At 32.6% G+C, this 24,000-nt stretch overlaps 4 protein-coding genes across 5 annotated transcripts; 1 reads left to right on the top strand and 3 right to left on the bottom strand.

The window, feature by feature from the left end:
- Positions 1-1,819: 1,819 nt before the first annotated feature.
- LOC132192669 (probable nuclear transport factor 2) lies at positions 1,820-2,788 on the bottom strand. 2 transcript variants are annotated; one of them, XM_059612736.1, is made up of 4 exons: positions 2,545-2,788; positions 2,408-2,479; positions 2,212-2,310; positions 1,834-2,157 (listed from the first exon to the last, which is right to left on the bottom strand). In XM_059612736.1, the coding sequence occupies exons 1-4, from the start codon at positions 2,644-2,646 to the stop codon at positions 2,044-2,046; spliced, it is 387 nt and encodes a 128-aa protein (XP_059468719.1). In that variant the 5' UTR covers positions 2,647-2,788; the 3' UTR covers positions 1,834-2,043. The 2 variants fall into 2 exon arrangements, with proteins under 2 accessions (XP_059468720.1, XP_059468719.1); XM_059612737.1 differs by lacking the exon at positions 2,408-2,479 and having other exon boundaries at positions 1,820-2,157.
- A 185-nt stretch (positions 2,789-2,973) lies between these two features.
- LOC132192434 (obg-like ATPase 1) lies at positions 2,974-4,991 on the bottom strand. The gene is made up of 9 exons (XM_059612397.1): positions 4,679-4,991; positions 4,264-4,391; positions 4,032-4,207; positions 3,854-3,931; positions 3,707-3,804; positions 3,512-3,652; positions 3,354-3,450; positions 3,174-3,296; positions 2,974-3,125 (listed from the first exon to the last, which is right to left on the bottom strand). The coding sequence occupies exons 1-9, from the start codon at positions 4,915-4,917 to the stop codon at positions 3,015-3,017; spliced, it is 1,191 nt and encodes a 396-aa protein (XP_059468380.1). The 5' UTR covers positions 4,918-4,991; the 3' UTR covers positions 2,974-3,014.
- Positions 4,992-5,192: 201 nt separating this feature from the next.
- Positions 5,193-23,884, bottom strand: LOC132192552 (histone acetyltransferase KAT6A-like). The gene is made up of 8 exons (XM_059612557.1): positions 23,620-23,884; positions 22,040-22,205; positions 10,103-10,246; positions 9,772-9,902; positions 9,424-9,555; positions 9,220-9,366; positions 5,618-5,867; positions 5,193-5,469 (listed from the first exon to the last, which is right to left on the bottom strand). The coding sequence occupies exons 2-8, from the start codon at positions 22,202-22,204 to the stop codon at positions 5,290-5,292; spliced, it is 1,149 nt and encodes a 382-aa protein (XP_059468540.1). The 5' UTR covers position 22,205; positions 23,620-23,884; the 3' UTR covers positions 5,193-5,289.
- On the top strand, positions 7,025-8,629 carry LOC132192758 (uncharacterized). Its single transcript, XM_059612857.1, has 7 exons — positions 7,025-7,234; positions 7,289-7,534; positions 7,601-7,636; positions 7,690-7,822; positions 7,978-8,126; positions 8,195-8,231; positions 8,286-8,629. The coding sequence occupies exons 1-7, from the start codon at positions 7,085-7,087 to the stop codon at positions 8,540-8,542; spliced, it is 1,008 nt and encodes a 335-aa protein (XP_059468840.1). The 5' UTR covers positions 7,025-7,084; the 3' UTR covers positions 8,543-8,629.
- Positions 23,885-24,000: the final 116 nt, after the last annotated feature.

Here is a 24,000-nt window from a genome sequence, read left to right as displayed (position 1 = left end):
CACTCGGCGCACAAACACGTGCAATGAACGTACAATTTCATGTTATTTATGTGCAAACGTCGGCGCTGTCGGGGAGGAGAGCGAAACGAGGGTCGTGGATTTCGATTGCACAGGACGAACGACAAAAAGTACTTCTCTGTTTGCTTTTTTCATTAATTTGAATGTTCGTTTATATTTTCGAAACCTGCTGCGCCGCGCCAAGGTCGACGAGGTGAATTTGCCTTAATGATATACGCAAACGATGGGAATGCGAGAAATTCTACTTTCCAAGAAATCTAATGAAATTTAATTTTAATGAATAAAAAGTGGTGGAATTAGCATAACCAGATTCGACGGAACAAAAATTCAATGGCAGTCAAACTGTATAATGTGGCATCCTGTTTTAAGATAGATTTAAAGTGGATTGTAACAAAACAGAACTAAGTAAAGTTGGTACCACTGAAAAAAGTCAAGCACTGGAACAGCCAATTGGAGCAGGGAACGATTTGAGCAGGTCAATGACATTACTTAAATGTTTTTTATGTAATTTATTTTATCTTCCCTTATTGGTTGTGTATTTTTTAAAAGGTAAAAACATCTTTAATTATATATAACTTTCCAATTTAAATATTTAAAAAGGTTAGAGAAAAATTTATAAAATCATTTAAGATGCTTTATTGCCTTAATTACAATTGAAATTTTTAATTTCCTTAAAATTTCTAACCCTATTAAATATAATCCTCAAGTTCCTCCAATAAGATAATTCATCATATTATTATTTTATAGTTATTGTATTGAATTTATTGCAAAATAAATATTAAAAATAAATAAATAAATATTAATATATTGTATTTAATCTTTATAATCAAGTTTGTTATTATTTATATCGAAAATAAGATTTTTTTTTCTTCTGATTATGTCTATTGAAAATTTAAAGATTCTTAATTTTTTTTATCTTCAATTTGCTCGAGATTAATTTCCAGCCGCCCGATACAAGACACATAAATACTCCAGACAAATAAAACTAAGCACACACAAACACACAACGTAATGTGCGTCAGTCTGAGAGCAGACGCACGAAGGCGTTTAATTGGAGATCTCTCGTGTCTGCCTTTTTGCCTGTTTGCATTCTTCTTGTATTCGCGAGGCGTCTGCCGCTGCTGACACATTCATCGGAACCAGATTTGAATTGCGCTCCGAATCAGATGTCTTAGTTCAGAGCACCAAAAAAGTTTATGTCTCTGGACGAAAAACATCAATGTGTTGAATATTGGAGAAGGATTTAGGTTTCATTAAACGCGCCAGCAGTGTCTGACAGACACGCGTCGCATGGTTTTGATCAGAAACATAAAAAATATGAGAATATAATTATGGTTAAATTTTTCTATCCTTGACCTGTAATAGATATTCATGCAAATTAAATAAGAAAACTAATTGAAAGTTTTGGAATATTGGAAATATACATGTGCAGAAAAAAAATTAATCGAGTGACAATATTCTAATAAAAAATCAGAAAATTATTTTATTTTATATAAATTAAATCTAATTTATAAAAATTAAATTGAGAAAAAACTAGAACCACATTAATTATTTAATTATTCTAAAAATTCCAACCAATATTTATTCATTTTAAATTGACATCTGAAATGTTTACAAACTCGTATATTTGTACTATTAAATTGTTAATAAAAGGTAAAAAATATAAACCAGAATAGGTATACTGAAAGTTGATATATAGAAGTCAAACTACATAAAAAATGTGATAAGTCCTGCATGCACAAAAAAATAATAGCAATAATACAGGTGTAAATTTTTTACTGAAATTTATTATTTTAATTTAATTAGAAATAGTGCAGTTTACAAGGTACAATTATAATCTTGTAATAATAAAAGGAGAATGAAAAGGTATATAAAAAGTTATTTTAATTAAATTAGGTTTTTTTTATTTTTTAGAAAATTGCATCGAAATTAATTTGCAACACATTTTCTCAAGATCAGCAATTGAACCAGTTAGCAGAGAGGGATACATTAAAAAATTTATTAAATTATTTTGGAATTTATTTTTTATGGCAAATCGTGGAGTCCCAGTCTGAAAATATCGTGCATCAACACAAATGAGCCTTGGATGGCTTGCAGGATGAAAATCTGCGTAAATTCGTGAGGCGGATCCTCGTCACACTGAAATTTTAAACTGTTTAAAAGCACCCCTCATTCAAAACTCGTCCGACTCACCTGTAGTCTTCCGAGCACGCTGATGAGGACGCCTCCGTCCAACATCGGCTGCGAATCCACTGTTGTTATTACTCTGTTGATATTTTTAAATCCTAACGTCTGAAGAAATAAAAGGATTAAAAAATGTAACTCCAAATGAAAATTGATTATTAAAATTAAAAATAAAAAACTATTTAAATGATAAATTTTAGCTTACACTGAATTTTTCAATAATATTTAGGGCTCCTTGCAGTTGCTTGCCTTCAAAGGTTAGTAATGAACTCTCCGCCTGATAATTAATTTACCAATTATATAAAATCCTCAACATTATTAAAAAGAAATATAAACACTCACGTTATAGAAAACCGCCATGCCCAATCGTGTGTCCTGGTTGTCAAAAAGGCTGTAGTATTGCTTCACAAATTCCCGCCCAATTTCCTCGAAATTTGGATTCATTTTTAGGAAGTTGGCCCAATATTGTCGAAGAAAATTTTCAAATCAAATGAAATTGAGGCCGAAATTATCAATCCTCTCGGCAAAACGAGAGAGATGTTTTCTCCACCAGCGAGGCACACACTCGGGCGGGAACGGAGCCAAAATTCCTCTCTTCTCACAAATGCTAAATGCTACCAACTGTTTGAATGCAAATAAAACTTCTCATTCCTCCAACGTATAATTTATTATTATTGGAGCAGATAAAAATTTATTTTCGAAAAAAGATTTTGATAATACAATTTATTTTCATTAGGGACAGGGAAATTATAACTTATAACATTTCATTCTTTATTAAATTCTTAATTTATTTTATTAATTGATAATGATAATTATTTCTTCTTGGCGTCCTTCAGACCAGCGCCAGCATTGAATTTGAAGAAAATTATGTCCCCGTCCTCGACGACGTAGTTTCTGCCCTGCTGTCTGTATTTTCCCGCCGCCTGATATAAAATTAATTTAAATTTGCAAAATAACAAACATCGTTTTACTTTGCAATTTGCTTCTGTTCCTTCGCTTTTGAAATCCTCGAAATGCATCACTTCGGCCATAATGAAGCCCTTCTCAAAGTCGGTGTGGATTTTTCCAGCAGCCTGAGGCGCCTTTGTTCCTTTCTGAATTATTATTTATTATTAAGATAAATTTAATTTTTACTTGAATAAATTTTGAACCTGTATTGTCCAAGCCTTCACTTCATCAGGACCGGCCGTGAAGAAGTAAATGAGCTGTAGCGTCTTGTAACCTTGCACAATAATTTTATCAAGGACACTTCAAAAATCAATTCAAACGTGAGATATAATTGAACAAGTTTTCCGAAATCTTAAAAAACCTGGTTGCGTTTTGTTCTTTTTGGAAAGTTTTTCTCTCGTCCTCGTCCATTTCTGCAATTTTCGATTCGAAAACACCTGAAAATGGGATGATGATCGCTCCTGGATCGTTCTTATCCACCCATTCCTTGATTTTGATTAACCTGATTTTAAAAAATTATTTAATTTAATATTAGGAGCTTTTGTTTTATTCGCACCATTTATTTTTCTTTCTAATGTAATCCTTTTCTGAAAGATTGACCAAATACATGGCTGGTTTTGAAGTGAGGAAAAAGTAGCGGTTCAAAACTTCAATCTGTGAAAAAAATCTGATGAAAATTTAAAAATTTAGGAAAATTACGTACCTCCACAGCATTCCAATCTGCAAACCGGATATGTCTCTTCTCATCTACCAAAACTTGTTTGATTTTGCAGAGAACGTCCTGAAATGAAACGGGTTTTGTGAACAATTGTAATAAGTATGCAACTGGCTGCGCTTTCGTGTAAGCCAAGTTGCCCACTTCGGAAAGCAGCGCGTCTTACATATTCCGGTTTCAATTTCTTGTCGCCGCCTCGAACAACCACCCTCTCCAATTTATCCAAAACGGTCAACAGAGCATCTTCGTCCTTTAGCCTCAGTTCCTCGGCGATCGTGTCCAGGTCGTTCACTGGATTCACTTCGCCCTCGATGTGCGTCACTTCCGTATCCTCAAATGCTCCTTTAATTTTTTTAAAGTTAAAAAAAATAACAAAATATATTTTCAAAGAAATTTACGGCATAAATGGAACAGGGCGTCGCAGGCTCTGATGTGGGACAAGAAAGCGTTTCCAAGTCCCTGACCTTCGGAGGCACCTTTGACCAGACCAGCAATGTCCACTACATTTAGAAAGGCGGGAACTTTACTATAAAAAAATTTGATTGTCATTAATCAAAAAAATTATTACAAAATACTTAAAATATAAGAATAAATAATAAAATTATTAAAAATTTAAATAAAAGCAATACAAAAGTGAAATAGATTTTTTTCACGTTAATTTAATATTTAATAATAAATTTTAATATAAACTATTAATCATGACAACCTTAATGCGAATTTTAATTATTGAGCTACAGTTGAATAAATAATTTTTTTAATTTAATCAAATCAAATGCACATTAATAATTTACAACGACGATTGCCCTCCTATACCTGACAGGTTTGTGGTGGTCGACCAAGTGGTCGAATCTGGGGTCGGGCACCGGCACGCGACTCTCGTTGGGGTCGATGGTGCAGAAAGGGAAATTCTCTGCGGCCGCCTGCGACTTGGTGAGCACGTTGAAGAACGTCGACTTGCCCACGTTGGGAATGCCGACGATGCCGACTCTCAGGTTGGTGCCGACGCGCCCGATCAGCGGTTTGCGTTCCTCTTCCTGCTTTTTCGGGGCCATTCCGGACCCTTTTTGACTTGGGACCAAATGAAAGGAGGCGAGGCTCACAGAGCTAAAAACACAACTGCTAACATAGCGAGTACCAAAATAGAGACTAGGTGGTCAACCTCTGAAGCTTGGCACTAAAAATCTATGTTGGGACTCTATCGTTCGTGTATCAAGTACGCCAAATCGTTAAAGAAATTAACTACTTGCAAACATTTAATATTGGTTTTAATTTTTTGAAATAATTTTAATTAATAACCAATTAAAATAATAACGAAAAGTTGATTTGTTTTTATAAATTTTTATTTTTATCCTCTGCCACTCTCAAATCTAAATAAGCTTATTTATTTACAGACATTCACATTTTAATTTTGCAACTTTCAAAAATCACACCCACAAAACTTTCAACTTTTCCAACGTTGTTATTTCCAGCGATGCCGAACCGATCTGGCTGTTCTCGTTGTAAAAGTTGAGGTGACGAGCGGAGTGATTTCTGTTGTTGATCAGTGGCGTGCTTCTGCAGCGGGCATGTCTTGGAATTATTTCATTTGGAGAGGGCAAGCCAACCTGAAAATGAAAAATCAATTTAAAATAAAAAGCTTTTCACCAATTTCAAACATAATTATTTTTTAATGAAATATTTAAAAATTATTAAACATATTTCCCCTCTTAATGATGACAAAGAAAAATTATTAAAATTGAATGAATAAAATACCTCTTGAAAGGAGCCAATACTGGAAAATCCACTTTCGTCCGAGTCCCTGGCTTTGAGTGTGGGCGAGGACGACGAGGAACTGTTGGAGGAACAAGTAGAGGTGCTGTCCTGTTGCATCAGAGGTGAAATGTAGGTCACGTCAGAGGGCAAGGGAGGGCGGGAGGGCACCGAGGGCTCCTGCTGGATGATCTGTGGCCTCTCAGGCAACTCGTAATTAAGCCTTCGTTTGCTCGTCATCCTCAGTAGTTCACTAAAAGTGAAAATTAAAATCGTTATGAGGAATAAAATGATTAAAATAATAGTTAAAAATATAATGATTTCTAAATTAGTTGTGATTTTTATTAAACTTCGGCAGTTAACATAATCAAAGGCGCACTGATAAATTTTAATATATATTTAATATTATAAATATTTATTTTTATAAAAATTTAAACGATGCTTCTTTATAAATAATTAAATTTTTGCAAGCACCTGAGATATAAAGAAAAAAAAAACAAATGTACAAACATCAGCTTATGTTAAATTCTCAGAATTATACAGGTAATGAGAACGCCGGTTGCAGTCAAAAAATTAACGGAAAGACAAAAGTGGCCTTGGTACCCCTAAGGGAATGATTCTGACACATGCCAACTGTAAACGTCAATTTGAAATACAAGTTGATTCACATTTATTGAGCGTAGCTATATTTGAATTCCTTAAAAATTCAATCCTGCTTTATTCTGTCACGCACCTACAAAATTATTTAGTTATTTATTTTTTTAGCAGCAAACAGCCAAACACCATAAAAATTAAATTGAACCAGAATATTAAGCAAAAAACATTTGATAATTTAAAAAAAGTCCTGACCATTTAAAATTGTCTAAAGACAGTCTTTTTTTAACCGCTGAAAAATTGATTTGCGCCAAATTTAATATGAAATAGTGCATCTTTTATAATTATTATCAGGCCGTTGGTTCAAAGAGCAGTTAATTTGGTATCACTTTCGGCAATACTTAAAGCTCTTGTAACCCTGATCTTTATATTATTAAAATTTAAAATCATTTACATTTTTATTAAAATTTAAAATAGACAATTTATTTCAAAATCCTTAACAAATATTTTCTAACTATTTCCTATAAATTAAATAATTTTTGCAATTTAGGGTTGTTCTTTTAAAATTACTATAACTTAAAATTTCTTCATCATCAGAGACATTATTATTTTTAAAACTTGAGTTGGTTCTGATAAAATATTATTTTATCAGAACCAATTCAAGTTGTGTTAAAACAGCAGAGAGGAAATACGGCACCTCTGCTACCTCAAACGCGCAGTATTGTGCAGGAAATGAACATCGATTGGTCGGAAAAGCAATATGGAAAAGCAGTGGCCTTTTTCAATTGGCTTCTGTCGCACAAATTCTATCGATGATCATGGTCAATTGGTATACAAGAGAGGAGATGGAAAGTGGCAACGACCACAAGCAGGAAAATGTTGAAGCTCGCGGGACTTGGGGTACTCTTTCTAGGAATGGTTCAGGTGGTTTCGGCCCACAAGAGAGGAATGCAAAACGTTTCTCCCGATGTGCTGAAGCAACTCGCGATTGATGAACCACAGTTTTGCATCCCATTTTATCTGATGGTTTATATTTCATTTTGAAATAGAAATTTTTCATCAATAAATGAATCTCTGCAGATGGCCCAGCAATGCGTCAACGTCCCCAAGCTGTTCTATCCAAAAATGTTCAAGAATTGTAGAAACCGCGGCAAGTCTTGGCGTCAGGGTAAACTTACTCAATTCTCTGGTGGCAAAAGACGAGGCTATGGTGGCAAGAGGAACTCCAAAAACCGACAAGCTCGAGAGGCGAGAAAAGGCTTTGGCCAGCGTATGAGACAAATGGCGGCTGAGTTGACGCCAGAACGCGGAGGGTGCAACGGAAACGTGGGCTTTAATTTTAAATTAATAAATTCATCTTCATTTCTCATTAAATGCAATTGAAACTATCAGTGTATGGCAGAGTGCGTCATGAACAAAACTAACCACGTATTTATCAAATTAACTTCTCAACAGAAATTTAATTACTTGGAATTTTGTAGCTAGACCAAAACGGCAATATAATTTTGGAAAATTTATTGGCAAACTACACGAAAGCTCTCGATTTTCTGACAGCGGGTAGCAAAGCCGCCTGGAGCCCACTCATTGCAAATATCATCAACACTTGCATGAACAGTATGTATTCAATTTAAAAGCAGCTAATACCACAAATTCACCTAATTGCAAGAAAAAGTCTTGTATTTCACTCATTAGTGACAAAATTATTTAAATCAAAACGGAAAGCAATTTAACCTTTCTGAGTTCACGTTTTAGCAAAATCAAAATTCCAGGTGTGCAAACAAGCACAGAGGTGTTGGCATCGACAACAACCACCACATCAGGTTCCGTGCAATCCACCCCAGCGAGTGTTGCAGCCACAACGTTCTGCAAAAGCGACAGTCTCAGATTGATCACGTGCATTCAGAGAGAATTTATCCTCGTAAGAAAATCTTTTATCAGAGCGTTCGAGAGCGTAAATTCAGATTAAAAAAACTTCTATGCAAACAGCAAGCACCAAACTCTGAATTAATCACCGCGTCGAACAGTAAGATTATTTTTAAAAAGATTCAATTGGATTTTGATGAGATGAAATATTTAGCACCTGCTGGAAATCCAATATTGCCGACCTGCGCAGATAGGAAAGCGCAATTGAAAGGATGTAATTTCAATTACATGCTTTCTTCAGATCAACTGAGGAAATATTTTGGAGAGTCCCGAAAGAATAGAGCTTGGAAGTCAGGATATAGAGGAAGGCTGACGCAGAGTGCAAAACAAGGAGGCGCTGACAGCAGTGAAGAGAATGGAGGACAGACGGGAAACCCGGACGTCGTCGAAGAAGGAGATGACGGACAATAATTATTTTTTGCAGCTACAAAGGTTTTGGTATTTGATTGGGAAGAGGGAATGTGTGGTTTGCCCGTTTATTTTAATTTTAATAAAAAAAACTTGTTGAATAAAAAAAATGTTCTAAAAAAATGTTCCTTTTTACATCAAAAGTAAAGATGCATTATATCAAATAACTAATAAGATTATCTATAAATTGCAACCAGCCCAGAGTAAGATTTTGTGTTTTTTTAATATCTTCTAAATTGATCACTGATCAGCTACCTAATTAAAAAAATTAGGAAAATTTATACACTTTATAATTTGAAAACTTTTATTTCACTTCTTATGAGATTGAGTAAATAAAAAATTTATATTAAATGTTGAGTTTATTAAAATTCAAAAAATTTCTATTTGGCTACACATTTCCAGATAAAAGGTATTAATGTATGGCTTTCTTAGGATAACAAAAATTCAAATAGTGTAAGAATTGGCTTAAAAATCGATTGTTAAAAAATTCCAAACTGCTGAAGAGATCTTGATTTAGGCCAAGCTATTGTCTTTCCGCCAATATTTTGATCACCGCATTTACGAAAATAATTACATAATACAGTACTTATTATTTTAACTGATTAATTATTTTACTTATAAATTTTTTTCATGCTCGTAATAAGCATTAATTAAATCGTAAATTAATAAATTTTAAATACCTGAATGATGATGAAGGCGATTCGTTGGACATTATGGGAGGCTCCTGCGAACTCAACATGGACTTCAAAGTGCGCGCCAGTCTGTGCGCCTGCTGACCCAATTTGTCATTTTCTGCAGACTCGATGGATACTGAGCTACTCCGTCGACTACAAATCATCAATTAAAGTGAAATTTATTTTCTTTTTTTAAATAGAATACAATACCTGGTGTATGAGTACTCAGAGTCTGTGTGCTGCATTTGGCTGTTCGACCTTTGCAGAGAAGTGCGCGGAGTGAATTCGTGCTCCAGTGAGTCTCTAATGTCTCCGGAGTGAGTACTCCTCGACCTAGGTACCCTGTCAACACACAAAAAACTTGAAATGAAATCTAATAACCCAATAAATAAATAAGAATTTTCTTTTCATCAACTGAAAAAAAATTACAAAAACTTGAATTTATAAATTAGATGAATTAAAAATTTGGTAAAATCGCAAAAATTTGACAAATTTATATAAGAATTTTTAAAATAAATCTGCAAATAAATCATTTTTAAATACAAAGTTCAAGCAAACCTGCACCGAGCTGAATTGCTTCGTTTTGCTTCTGGGCTGTTAGAATTCGCCGTCAGAGTTTTGGAAACCCTTTCCAAGAAGGTGGCGACCTGCTCAGCCACCGAGCAGACCATTCTCCTGCGTGACTCGGACTGAAATTAAAAGTTTGTTTCTTCAATTGCCGACACTCTCATTATATAAATTAAACCTGCACCGTCAAGCTTGGCGAGGTAAAAAGAACACAAATAGAAAAAGTAAATTTTACGCAAGTAGAGCTGAATATCAAGGTTAGGTAGGAAAAGCTTCTGGGCTGACTCACACCACATACAAAAAAATAAGCAAGTTATTTCACCTGAGATAATTGCCACGCCAGGGTGTTGACTTTGCTCTGCAACAATGTCACTTCCGCTCTTTGTTCGTGGTCAATGTTGAGATGAGAGGACAGCACGGCGGACGCTTTCAATCGACGGTTCTCCTCCATCAGACGCTCGCACTCCTGAAATTTGATTGCAAATAATTATTAATTTTGTGAATTTTTAATATCAAGTAAGAAAAAAATGCGTAAATTGCAAATATTTTAGCATGTCTAAATTTTTATAAAGTTTATCTAATTTTTTACAATTATAGGCCAATGATTGGGATTATTAATTTATTTGTCACAAAAACTGATAAATGGAGGAAAAAATAATAACTTTTTTTTACAAAGAGTCGAGGTTGTATTTCAAATCACCGACCTAAACTAAGAAATTCAAAAAATTAAATTCATATCTCAAGTAAAATAATTTTCTTCAAAAATCCTTGAATTTTAATTAAACTTTTATTTGAAAATATTGAACGTCCAAAATGAAATATGATATAAAAAATTCTGAATAATATATTTTTTTTAATAATTAAACAGACAGAAAATATTTTTAAATAATATTTAGGGAATAATATCTTGAGATGAAGTCCTTAATTACTATTTTTTAAATGTGATGAGATGCAATTTAAAATTTCCATTGGTTTCTTTTTTTCTTAAAGATTTCATTAATTTATTCCCATAGCAAAATCCTTGCTTGCTTTCTGCACTGTGAGTTTACCACTTCTTGGACCCATATGCATTTTATTAACCAAGAACATCACCAGACTGGAACATCAAACAAACAATTTGTGTGTGATAATTACAGGCGCGCGTTTTAATAAGCGACCCGTTTGTGTGATTCTCAAAACCATGCCAATGAGAAAGAAAACATCAATATAACCTGATTCGCTAAACAAAAATATTATCTGAATTAAATTCTTCTATTGTGAGGTCAAGTTTTTGTTAGTATTTTTTCTCGTTTGTTCACCTCTTCTTTAATTACGTAAAATTATTTTTGATTGCGAAGAGATATTATCATACAAGAGAGATGCCAAAATTAGCGCGGGGCAATACTCGCAGCTTAATTTTACTTTCCTTTGTTTTGAAATTAAAGCGGTGCGGAATTTTTCACATCATTATCGCGTCCAGGGATTATACTAGCTGTAATTATAAGCCGTGTGTACACCTGCTGCTGTTTGAGTTGCATCCAGTTGCTTATTTTCTGCGAATTAATGCGAGATTTGCCAAGTTTGCTGCAACTCGACTAAATACATGTTGACGTCTCTTGGTTGACACAGGAGAAAAATTGTTTTATTGCGGAGCTGCTGGGATGAAATTGTAACGGGATACTTTCAGTGAGAATCAGCGTTTTCTGTTAAATCTTTTACAGCCTGGTTCTCTTTTTTCTCAAAAAATGCTAATTTTTAGGCATAAATTGTTGAAAAATTCCTAGATAGGGTTGTTTTCAAGTAAAAGTTTTAAGAGTGTCATTTTTCGAATTCTCTTGAATGAAAAAGAAGTTAAAAATACTGTTGAATTTTTAAATTTGTCCTGCGGCATTTGGTTTTTTTTCTCGAGAAAATGTACTTTAATTTAAAAAAATCATTTTTTCTCTTACAAAATTAATTGCTAGAAATTTATATTAATTAATTTATACTATTATTAGTCAAACATAATCTATTGAAAACAGTAAAAATTTTACAAATTTCCACTCAAAAATATCTCAAATAATTCCACCCTCTCAAATTAATCACTTTCCATGAAAAGAAAATCCAAAAATGGTTTTTATTCAATATTATTTTGTATCATGATGACACGAAATTTGGCAAAGATAAATTTTCAAAATTAATTTTAGAGGGAATGAAAAAATTGATGATGAATTTTTATTGTATGTGAATAATTGAAAAAAAAAAAAAAACAAGAATCAATTAAGTGTGAAAGAAAAATGAAATTTTTTTTATTCTTTAATAACAAATTTATTAAAGGAAATATGTCTTGTATCATAAAATTTTAAAATACGATTATTTGAAAATAAATTAAATTAAAAAACTGATTATTTAGGTTGGTTGAGAACTGCACGTGGAGCTGATTTCAGCTGAAGTTAACGAGCTGCAAATCGCAATGAATTTGCGCAACGCATCAAATTATTTCTGCTAATGAGCTGCAGAAAAGCAAATTTGCGTCGGCCCTGGGCACTAAAGAAAGAAAGACCGCTACTGCGAAATGGGCTGCATCGTCTCGAAATTGCAATTATTCGCCCGCGGCAAATTACCTGAGTCGAGCGGACCCACGCCCCAAACAGATTGTGTGCTTGCAAAAAAAATAGCGCTCCGAGAAGTATAGTTTTCATTACGAATCTCCACTTCCGGTTGTTTGTTTTCTCGATTGGGCTGCAACTCTTTTTTTTTACGTGACGGAACGAAAGAAAGAAACATTTGTATGTTCTCCGAGAGAGATTGACGCCCGTTGTTGTTGTTTTTGTGGCGTCGGCCGGAATGTGGAAAAAAATCAAGAGTGTAAAATTACATGTAGCTCCGTTTGATTCGCTGCAGCAATTTCATGTACACCGTTATTGACCCTTTTCGTATGGCGAAAAGGGCGTCTCGTTTCCTGCCGAGTATGCAAAATCGATAATAGACACCCGTCAGTCAAAATATAAATAATTTTGAACGGCATGAAATTCAGGCCGATTTCGACGCTCCTTTGCATTGTGGTCTTGTTGAATTTATAAATCGAGGCTCAAGGACAATGAATTCACTTTCTCGTGTCGAGGCACGGTCGAGAAGGATGTGCACTTCCTTTGATTACTCAACCAAAAACTACCAAAAATTCTCAGGGTACATAATTTATCATTTTTATACAAAATAAATTGTACCTTCAACCAAACAAAAATATTCTGAACTTAGAAATTGTATTTAAAAAAAAGCAATTTATTCTGATAAGAGAATTTAATTCTTGAAATGCCAAAGTTTTTTTTTTATTGAAATTATAGTTTTAATCAGTTTTAATATATTATGAATTCACAAAGCCAAATTTTCAACTGTTCAATTTCGAGCTCTTTGTATTTTGGAAAGGTACATCAAGAATTTAAAACAGTTCAATTTAAATTGAAAAAGTAAATGAATTTTTTTTTTTTAATTTTGCAAAATATTCAAAAATAAATTCCAATTTCGGGAGTGCCTGAGACTTGATGACTCTCTAGCTCATACAAACACATGCACTTCTATTTTACTCTTATTTCAATGCTTCCTTATTTTATTGTTTTAAATTATATTATGACTGTTTTTTCCTTTGTGTGACATTGGCATAATGCGTAGAAACCACTACACTTTTCTCGTCGGCGACTCTACGCCGCCACGGAGAAGGGCGGATTAATTCGCACAATAGACTGAATGAATATCAAATAATAATGCACACAAAGATCTCTTATACAACTCTCGGCCGCAGTCAGCTGACGGAACAATGGATGCAAAAATAAATAAAACGCGTGCTTTTCATTTGAATCCAGTTTCTCTCCATAGCGGGCAGAGGAGCGTGAAAATTGTTTCCAATTGAATGCAAATTAAATAGCGCCAGCCGGAGGGAGACCATTCTATTGTTTCTCACGAATTATGAAAATTTTCCTCCGCACTTGTTTTCGATATATATATGATTGGGATTAAGAAACGGCGCGGTGCGGTTTTGTTTTGTTTGTGTACTTGGTGGCTGCAGGGGTCAGACAACCGTAAATCTCGCTGGAAAGAGTATCGCTATCATTTCAAAATGCGTGAGAGATCAAAGAATAAGATCCGTGATCTAAAAATCTGATATATTATTATCGGAAAAATAATACCGATATTTGAGGTATTTCTTAATCAATCAATCAATCAAAGTTCCATATAAAGTCTGCAAAAAAATATTTTGTTTAAACTTCAAATAATTCTTTTCTGTCTGCCAAACAATGTATATATATTTAATAGTTGAATTAATATCATTAGTAATCATAAAGAATAGAACAAATTTAAAAAAAAATTAAACGTTAAATAAATAAAAAAAATAATAATAATTTTAGTTATATTATTTAACTAGGCAAATATTTAATGTTATGCTTAAAAAACAAAATATTAGAAAATGCTATTTAATATTAAACAAAAGTTGACATAAAATTAAACATAATACAGTCATAATTCTTTTTAAAATTATATGTTTCACATCTCAAAATTTACAAAAATAGATAATTTATTTATTTAAATAGAGGAAAATGTTTTTCACACAATACGTTAAGGCGCATAAACTCTGAACTGTCTGAAGTTAACAGAGGCTTTTTATAAAATAAAATGATGAGTTATAATGCACTACCAAGAATTTTCTGTAAAATGTTAAGGATTCAGTGTAAATCAATATAAAATATAAATGAATTGAAAGCTTGTATAAATCGTAAACAAATGTGGGTGATATTGAAAAAATGTTTAGGAAAATGTTTTTAAATATAAAAAGAGTAATTGATACTGAAAGGGTCATTTTCTGCTCGGGTTTGGTTTTTTTTTCTATAAATTTTAGTAAAGTTAATCAGTTACAAATTATTACAATTTTATGAGACAGTTTGACGTGCGATAAAAATTTCTGTCCAATATCAAATAGACTAAATTTTACTTTTTGATGTGAATAAGTTTCCAGATTTAAGATTTGGATTGGAAAGCGGCTTGTTAAACAATGAAATATGATTTCGCAGAAAATAAATGAAAATTTAATTTTTCTAACCAATTTCAACCATTTCCTAAATAATGACATTAATCAGAGAGGTAAATTAACTATTTTGAATGTTCTTTGTATGTGATGTTTATTAAATTTTTTATGCCTTTTGCGAAATTTATATAAATTATATGATCTGCAGTATAGACACAATCTGTCTGTTGTAAGTTTCACCAGACCGAATCTCAAACACACTCACTCGCGTATAAGATTATCAATTCAAAGCGACCCTGGGGCCTTGCAGCGATTACACAGAAATTTTTCTTTCACTATGCTACATGTTAGTGTGTGCAACACTCATATTTTCTCTCTCATAATTGCAGCTGAAGTTCGGTAAGCGTTTTAAAAGTTCCCTCTCGTTGAACTTTCGGCTGAGCAGAGAGGACAAGAAGTGACTCACGTGGATATAATATAATGATGAGGGATTGAGAACGAGATACAATGGGCAGATACTCGCCAGTTTATGAAGCAGGTGCTTTGTGCTCTGCAGAGCAGAACTCCGGTAATGCAGCGTATGATGCATTCAAAAAATAAAATAAAAACTCCGCGCCCCCGGTTTCCTGTTGCACATTGTTTTGCATAATAAAAGTCAAAAATTTTATCAATACGTAACCGACAACTTATTATGGAGATTGAGAGAAATTCTGATATATTAATTTCATTTAATTTGAATAAAAGACTTTTCCCGCGAATTTTCTTTCATTTAATCTTATTATGCTACTTTAATGAAAATAATTGAAAGCTGTTGGAAAAATTATGTTTACATTTGTAGTGAAAAACCATAGAAAAACAAGACATGTGTGAATTAGATTTTGATTTAAATATTCTACAAACTTTTGCACAACTTAACATAATTTATTATTAAAAAAAAAATGAATTTACACTCTTGTAATGAAGTTAATTTTTAATTAAAGTCGGTTTATTTTAAAATATTATTTATTGTTGTAAAATATAATAAATAAATTAAAAATTGAGCTGAATACTTAAAATAATTGAATATTTAGTTAAAATTTGTGTCAAAACAATAGAAATTTACAACTTTGCGCAAAACTTTAAAAAATTTGGTGAATTATATTTTGCCTTTTTCTGCTCTGATTACACATGCAACGACGGCTTATCACTCAAGTTTATCTCTCGCAACCGTGAGACACTGCTGCTCAAGCTCAAAATAATAAATTTACCTCATCACTCCGCTTTTCAGTCGTAAAACTGTATACCGACTTTTATTGTTTGGGCGATAGAATGCGGAATAAAAAAGGGAATGAAAGCGGCAGCTCGCAGATTCTGCACGCCCTTCAGTGAAAATAAATTCCTCTGTCGCAATCTCGGACCGCTAATTCGCTCTGGGAGCTCTGCCGCGATCTTTGATTTTCGCTCCTGGATGACAAAACAATCGAAAATAGCGGAAAGTTTTTTAGCAAAACTTAAAAGAAATTCAATTGCAGGGAAAATAAATATTATATTTTACCATAAACTTATTTTTGCTTAAAAATTATTTAAATAGAAATTTAAAACAAATTTGCTGATCCAATTACTATTTAAATGAATACTCCAAGTTTAATTTTAATTATTACGTAATTTAATCTATACTTTGAATCGGTCCATCAACTTTGCAATTAAATATTGTTTTCCTTTTTCCTTAAAAAACAAAAAAAACCTTGGAAAGTTTATGCTTTTCTTAATAAATTTTGAAAATTATTTTCCTCTTTACAGGATTATTTAACCCATAAAATCATACTCATTGTGAGATCAAAACAAATCGTGCAGGTTTCTCTGTATCTTTCTTTTCCACAACATTTTTTCGCCTAGCATTGAAATCGAGAGGGACTTCCTGCGGCTAAACCAGGGCAAACGGTGTCGTTTTCAAGTCGCCACCTTTTCTCTGCAGCTTTTGCCTTGCTTTGATCAGCTCATTACGCACGCGGGATGCAGATAGATCATGAGATCGTGTTGCGAAATCGCTAAGACCAACCAGTTTTCGGTTTTGATTTCTGCAACTATCTCACTGGAGAACATTGCGCAAATCTGTATTATTTAACAATGTGGGAGACGAATATTAATTTGAAACGAAAATAAATCTCTCATGACCTAATTGGAAATCAGTCACATGCTCCCTAATCGGCTTTTCAAACAATCAAATTTAATTGCTGTGCAATGGGAAAATTTACAATCAATTTGATTAGAAGTGACTAATGGGAGCTGGAAATAATTTGGTTACAAGGTTGTTGAATTAAATTGCTCCATCTTATTTTTAATTTAACTCTTTTTGAATAAATAGTAACAACTTTTTAATTAAATTTTAATAATATTTTTATAACTGTCAAACAGAATTAATAAAAATTTGAAGTTAAATAATTGGATAGATACCTAAATGCCATTTGGAAGGAGGAAAATCCAAGTATATCTAAAATATGTTGAAACGGATAATTTTTGACAAATGACTACTTTAATTAATTTTTTATTTTTTAATAAGCACAACTGTTAAAATTTATTGTGGACCAATATGGATAGGATATTTTGAGCTATTTATCTCATTTTCGGAGAAAGGAATAATAACTAAATAAATAATTTTATTCCGTGAAATTATATTATTAAACAAAGAAAAATGAAGTATTTGCAACAATAGGAGGCATTTTTGGCAATTATTGGAAAACAATTGGAAATTTTAACCACCATTGGTATAAAGATATGACTTGACTATGCCAATATGGAGTCTTTAAGTAAATTGAACTTTTGATTAGCAAATTCATTCATGGTTAAATTTGGAGACCTCTTTGTCAGATTCCTTTTTATTTAAGACCTGCACCAAAGTCTAAATAATTAAATTTTTAAATTATATTAAAAAAATACTGTCGCAGAAAATGAGAATCATTTCAATTTAAGAAGATTTAAACTTGAAAAACACTCTTTCCAAAAATTTATTCTTTTAGTGCGAATTTGAAAAATATTTTCAATTTCCAAAAATATGAATGCATTCCTCGGCATATGTTTCTATATGGCAACAGCTGTTGGCCCCGTGCTAAAAATATCTCAGCGTCGCATACCACTAACAAAAACATTCCACCCTCAGCCGAAACTATTTAAAGAGGTGCATCTCAAATTTTAACACATCCTGCAGCTAAAATTAGAGGAAAAAAAATCGCTCCCTCTTCCTATCAACATCTGGCTGCAGATGAGGCGTTGGTTCTCGTTAATAGGCTTGTTAACAGTGATTAAACATTTTGGGCAGCCGCGTATAAAATCGCGTTTAATTAGCATGTTAGTGAGTAGCAGTAAATTTTCAAATGAGATGAGCAGAAAAAAGTGCAAACGGGCGGTGGCGGATGTGTGCAATGAGCAGTCGACGATTTATCTGATTTCGGACGGAGGAAACCGTTAGGCCGTGTCCGTTTGATTTTGATCGAGCATGAGAATGGCGTGTCAATTAAAGTGACAAAGCTGATCTCTCGTCGCCAATTGTCGGAGTAAAATTAAATTGAGCGACGACGTTTGTCCATTAAAAAGAAAAGCAAAGACATTCATTTGTTGCTACAATGGCTTGTTAAGTTGTAATGGAAAGAACATAACCTTAATTAGAAATTATCTAAAATAACAGTAAGAAGTGATAGTTCATGTAATTTGTAATTGTCAAGAAGATGTTCTTGGAAAAACAATTTGATTGCATTAATGTAGCACACCATTTATTTCAATACTAGTAAAAGATATTAAAAGGAACATAAATTCCAGTAGAATTCAGTTAATAATTAATTTAAACAAACTCGATTTATGGACTTAAACTCTTAAAGTTATCAGTAATAAATATTCTATCTTATAAATTTAAATTGAATTTCTTGCAGTCACTGCATTAAACTTCATCTTGAAATATAAAATAATTCAAAGTTGTTAAAATTGCAATTTTTTGATCAATATTGCTATAAAATTTAATTAATTAAGAGTTAATTAAAACGACTAATAAATAAATTTAACAAACTTTATTAAAAGTTCTACAAATTTAGTGTTAGAAGATTTTCAAAAGTCTCACAATCGGGGCAGTAGTAATTATTATAGAAGTAAAAACTTGAAGAATCTAAATTAAGTGTCCGTATCTCGTCACAATTCTCGTCCACTAGGCGGAAGTCTCAGGACGAAATTAATCTTTTTCAGGGACGTGTTCCACTTGCCACTGCGAGCAATTTAATTTTTTTTCCAGCATAATGGAGTTTGTTGCGTCGGCTGGACAAAGAAAAGCAATTCATTGTTGTGCGTGGGGGGACACGCTTGTTTCGCGGCGCAGGAAGTTCAAAGCAATTATAATCACACACGCCGCCCCATTATCGTCCCTTATGTTTGAGCGGCGCACTTCCGCCAAACACACACCGGTGCAGCTTTTGATTTGAAAAGAAGAAAATCACCATGTGAATTTAAAACCAAACAATAATATAGACTATAGAAACTGGTTTTTTGTAGAGAACAATTTGATCAAATTTTCTATTTAATTTTGCGCTTTTTATTTAATTTCTTCTTTATTTTTTGAAATTATCAAAATTTTGTACAATAATAAAATTTGATTAATTTTAATATAGACTGACAATTATTATTCTATTCCCTCTATTCTCTCAAATTTCTCTAAGGCCAATAATTTCTCCTTCTTGTTTATTTTTTTCCTCTTTTAGTCGTGACATTGTTATTATTTTCACCTTTCACGCCGACGTACGCACAAGAAAAATAAGTCACGCGTTTGGTTTTTGAGGCATAAAAAAGAAAAACAATGAGAAATCAAGACGTTGTTTGGATTGGAACGACATAAGAAGAAGTGATTCTCTCCGGTTTGGCGCATCAATGGTTAGATTATTCGGCTGTTTTCTCTCAAAATTCTTGTGACCTGGCGACCTGATTGATAAAAAGTAAAAGGGGAGCTGCACGCCGACGCCTTATCTTTCGGAACGATGCGCAGTGAAGCGAAATTTCGGGATCTAGGTTGATTTACGAATGATTTTTTGTATAATGATGGGAAAATATTATTAAATCAGAAGAATGAATTTTTTACCAACAAAAAGTTGTAAATTTAGATACTCTAGATTCATGAAAAATTTTGGTTATCTTTAAAATTTAAATTCTCGAATAGATGATGACAGAATTATTTTTTAATTGAATTTCAATCTTCTTTCTTCATATATTTTGTGAGCGTAGTTCCACCAAATATTGTGTTTTGTTTGGTTTTTTGACTGAATTTCAGTTGCATAAAAATTAAATTTTAAATATATTAAAAAAAGAAACATGCTTTATTTCATGGATCTGCCGTCAGAATATTTTTTCCCCTAATTTTCTCCAAATTGAATTTGAAAATTGATAATTAACATTAAACAAAATTATTTTTTTGAATCAATTTTATTTTTGTTTCAAAATGTAATTAATAAAATATTTTATAATTTATCATTGGCAAGTAAAACATTTCAAACAAACAAAAATTATTTTGTCGTTTAAGACTTCATTTATAAAGCTGAATTAAACATGTAATTACTGTAATTTATTTAAACTATTCTGTGATTTTTATTTTATGCACCGTTTTAAATATTCATTGTTTTGTGATAAAACCGTGTGCGGGTCCCTTATTGAAATTTCAGGCACACACACTATCTGTGTACGTACATGCACAAGTAGCGTGAGATGAGTTCAAGTACCTGCGCAGCGCACCAGCCGGGCTGAACTTCCGTTCTGTGCGAAAATACCACACAGCCAGCCAGCCTGTCAGTATATTTTCTCTCTGCGGATCCTCTTTCGCCAAAGAAGAGACACTCGTGCGAACTCCGAGAATTGCATTTTTAATATTACTCTGCTTCAAAGATTTTCACTCGCCACTAATAGATAAGCGATTTTTTTCTTTGGGAATTGGTGCACAGGTTAAAGGTTTTTGTGTTTACTCTGTAATTAAGAATTTAAATGGAGCCACATTGTAATTAAATTTGATAATTTATTGCATCTAACACACATTTTGAGCGTTTTGAGATTATGCAAGCAAACAAATTATGAATGTTACTAAATAAACAAGTAGAAGTAAACTTAAAAAACTTTTAATGTAACAAAAAAAGATACAGACAAAGGATATCAAACATCATTTTTATAATAATATTTAGAAAACCAATTAAAAATAAATATAGATAAAATAATTTTTTACATTTTATTTTAGAAGGATTTATTTTTAATAAAATTTAATTAAATATAATTAAAGACATAAGCTAAATAACACAGGAAAATGAACTGATTTAAATGACAAAAGTTCCCTGATCAACACTTTATTTTTAATAATCATAAACTAACAATGTAATAGATAATTTTATGATTAATATTATAAGAAATGTTAATTTTGCTCTTTGTATTGTTCTTTTTTATTAACCCCATCTTAAATTGGGAAAAATTGCCCATAATTGGAACTGAATAAAAAGCAACTCGCAACTAAATTTTTTTAATTTTATTAAAAAATTTTAAATAGTTTGAAGCAATTGAAATTACACTTTACATACATTTTTTTCAAACCTCATATTCCGTGCAATTTTGTAAGAAATTTAAGATAAAAGTGACTGATAGGTCTGGAAAAATCTCGCACAACTTTTTTGAACATTTCCCAGGTTAGCTTAATTGAGTTTTATTAAGACTGATTTTATTTTGCATGTAATTTAAGATAATATATAATATTTATATATCCAGCAGTTTTTTTTAGCAATTTCACAAAATATAATTTTCAAAATTTTTAATTATAAGAGTGACGACCTTTTTCACTTTCCGTTCCTAAAAAGGATTACGTTGTTGGAGTTAATTTCTCCGCAGCTTCAAGTGCGCAATGTGAGCGTCTTGCATCACATTTTCCCATTAACGATGAATAATTCTTTGTGCGTTATTCATTTTTCTATCTCACGCCAATCAAGCGAGGCGACGTATAATTACCATCGGCTCGCTTTCTTTTGTCGATTGAATTTCAAGCTGCAATGATCGAGTGACATTGAGCAGGCTTTCTCGTGTGAGCTGCACAAAAATCGGGGATGTTATAATTTTTGTCAGACACACACGCGACGTGAGAACCCGCTGAAATCCGAGTAAAAAGCGCGCGTAGATTAGGTTTCTGTTGTTTTACGACGACCGCCAAGGAAATCGGGAAACCGCAATTTTTATTATTTTTTTTTCTTTAAAAAATAAATTTAATTTGCATCTCCGTCTCACTTAATTTGAAATTAACATTCCTACCTCCTTGAGCTGCTGATTGACGTTTTCCTCGTCTGGATCTTCGGGCTGGACCGCCGTCGGTTCCGCTTGGTGGCTTTTCGATCGGCGGACGCTGGCTTGCGCGAGGGCCCTGGCGAACGCGCTTTGGAAGCCGACGTCGCTCGGATGCTCCTCGCCGGGCTCCATTCTTGCAGAAACAAAAAACAATCAAGGTTGTTACCAAATCCGGACGCGAATTAATGAACCCTTTGTGGTAATGAAATAACTGTCAGCAAAATTCTTTTCAACTCATCCATTTGTTTAAATATATAATATTTGTTAAAGTTATGTTAATGTTATAATTTTTCTTTTAATTGTTAAAAGACTAATCGGTGATTTTTCAATCAAATACAATACGTTAATAAGTTATCTATTGACGGGAACATTTTATTTCTGCATTGTGAGTGTAATTTATTTGAGATTCTTTTTATTAATTTACAGTTTTTTCTGATTCAAAATACAGCTGATTTTTTTCTATAGAAAATAATCTAAATTCCTTAAATTTTTCCAACTAAAGAATTAAAGTTGTTCAGTTGGAATAATAAGCTAAATTTTTGTAGATTACTTTACTTAGAAAATAAATTTATATCCCTAATATTGAATTGATGAATAAGATTATTGAAAATTTTTGTGATTTGCAATTACAATAAGTGAATTTTTGCCAGATCCCACACAATTGACACAATTAAAACTATTTTCAATAATACACTTTTCAATATAAAAAAAAATGATTATTTTTTTTTTTCATTAAAACCTTGCAAATTAATTCAGTCTAGTTTTATAGATAATTTTATGCATGAATCAGCTTTAATTGAATAATAAATTTAAGCCTAAAATTTCATGTTTTGTGCACGTTTTTTTAAAACGACAGATAAAAATCTGTTTGCAAAATTAGAAACACATAACAATTTAATTATTTTTATCATTTTAATATTGAAAACCATTAAAATAAAATTATCAATTGAAAAACTTCTCGATGTAATCATTTTTAAAATTAAAACAAAAAAACAGTAACTAAAAATTTGTCACTTTTTTTAAACCGAAGTTTAAAATTTTCCCTTTAAAATCACTAGGGACTAGATTTGCAGAGGCAACAAAATTGCAGAGTTCCAGATATAATAATAATAAAATCAATAATTATTTTAATATAGCACAATCAACTAATTTTATGTGATCTCTTCATGCCAAAAAATTAAAATTGTGAAAAGTTGCATTGGTTTTTTTACAAAACTTGGTTTATTGAATTTAAATTACATAAAATGTTCAGAACTGATTTCTTTTGAACCACTAAAAAATTAAAAAGCTCGATTCTATTAAAAAAAAAAAAAAAAAACGATTAAAGAAATGGAAATGTTGAACAAAACGGCACAGCCACTAAACAGAATTTCGCAGATTTTGATAGGAAAAATTGAACTTCATTGTTTTCTTAAGATTAATAAAGAAGTTCTCATTGATTATTTGACTTGTGAGATGAAATCATGAGTTTTTCAAAAAAGTGAAGTTCACGGCCAAGTTTGTGGCGATAGGAATTAACTGATTTAGAAGAAGGTTTTTCCACTCACCTGGCGATTGTCAGTCGGTGGTTTTCGTCCGGCGGCCACTTGCGCTCGCTTATCAAGTGCGACAAGAAGTGCGTGTGAATAATTCACGGAATGACGGAAAACCCTCGCCCCCTTTGTTGTCAGTCCGCCGTGCTGGTCGTTATCGCGCGCACCACTCGCTTCTTCCCATGCACTCTGGCATGCACACCGTGCTGGCTTCGCGCCGGAATAAATTACAGTCGTTGCCCGCCGTGAGTCACGAAGCGACTGAGCTTTTTCTGCTGCGCCGCCAAACAACGCACCGCGCTCCCTCTGCACCGCTACGAGCAAATTCACTCGCGCCGCGATTTTTCTCACCTACAACAGGATCTGCACTAGCAACGAAAAGTAACGCAAGTCACC

The sequence above is a fragment of the Neocloeon triangulifer genome, unplaced genomic scaffold (assembly GCF_031216515.1).
Source record: "Neocloeon triangulifer isolate White Clay Creek 2 clone unplaced genomic scaffold, ASM3121651v1 ptg000003l, whole genome shotgun sequence".
Classification (NCBI taxonomy): domain Eukaryota; kingdom Metazoa; phylum Arthropoda; class Insecta; order Ephemeroptera; family Baetidae; genus Neocloeon; species Neocloeon triangulifer.
The sequence above is the reverse complement of the archived record's forward strand: the minus strand, read 5'-3'. Positions and strand labels throughout refer to the sequence as shown.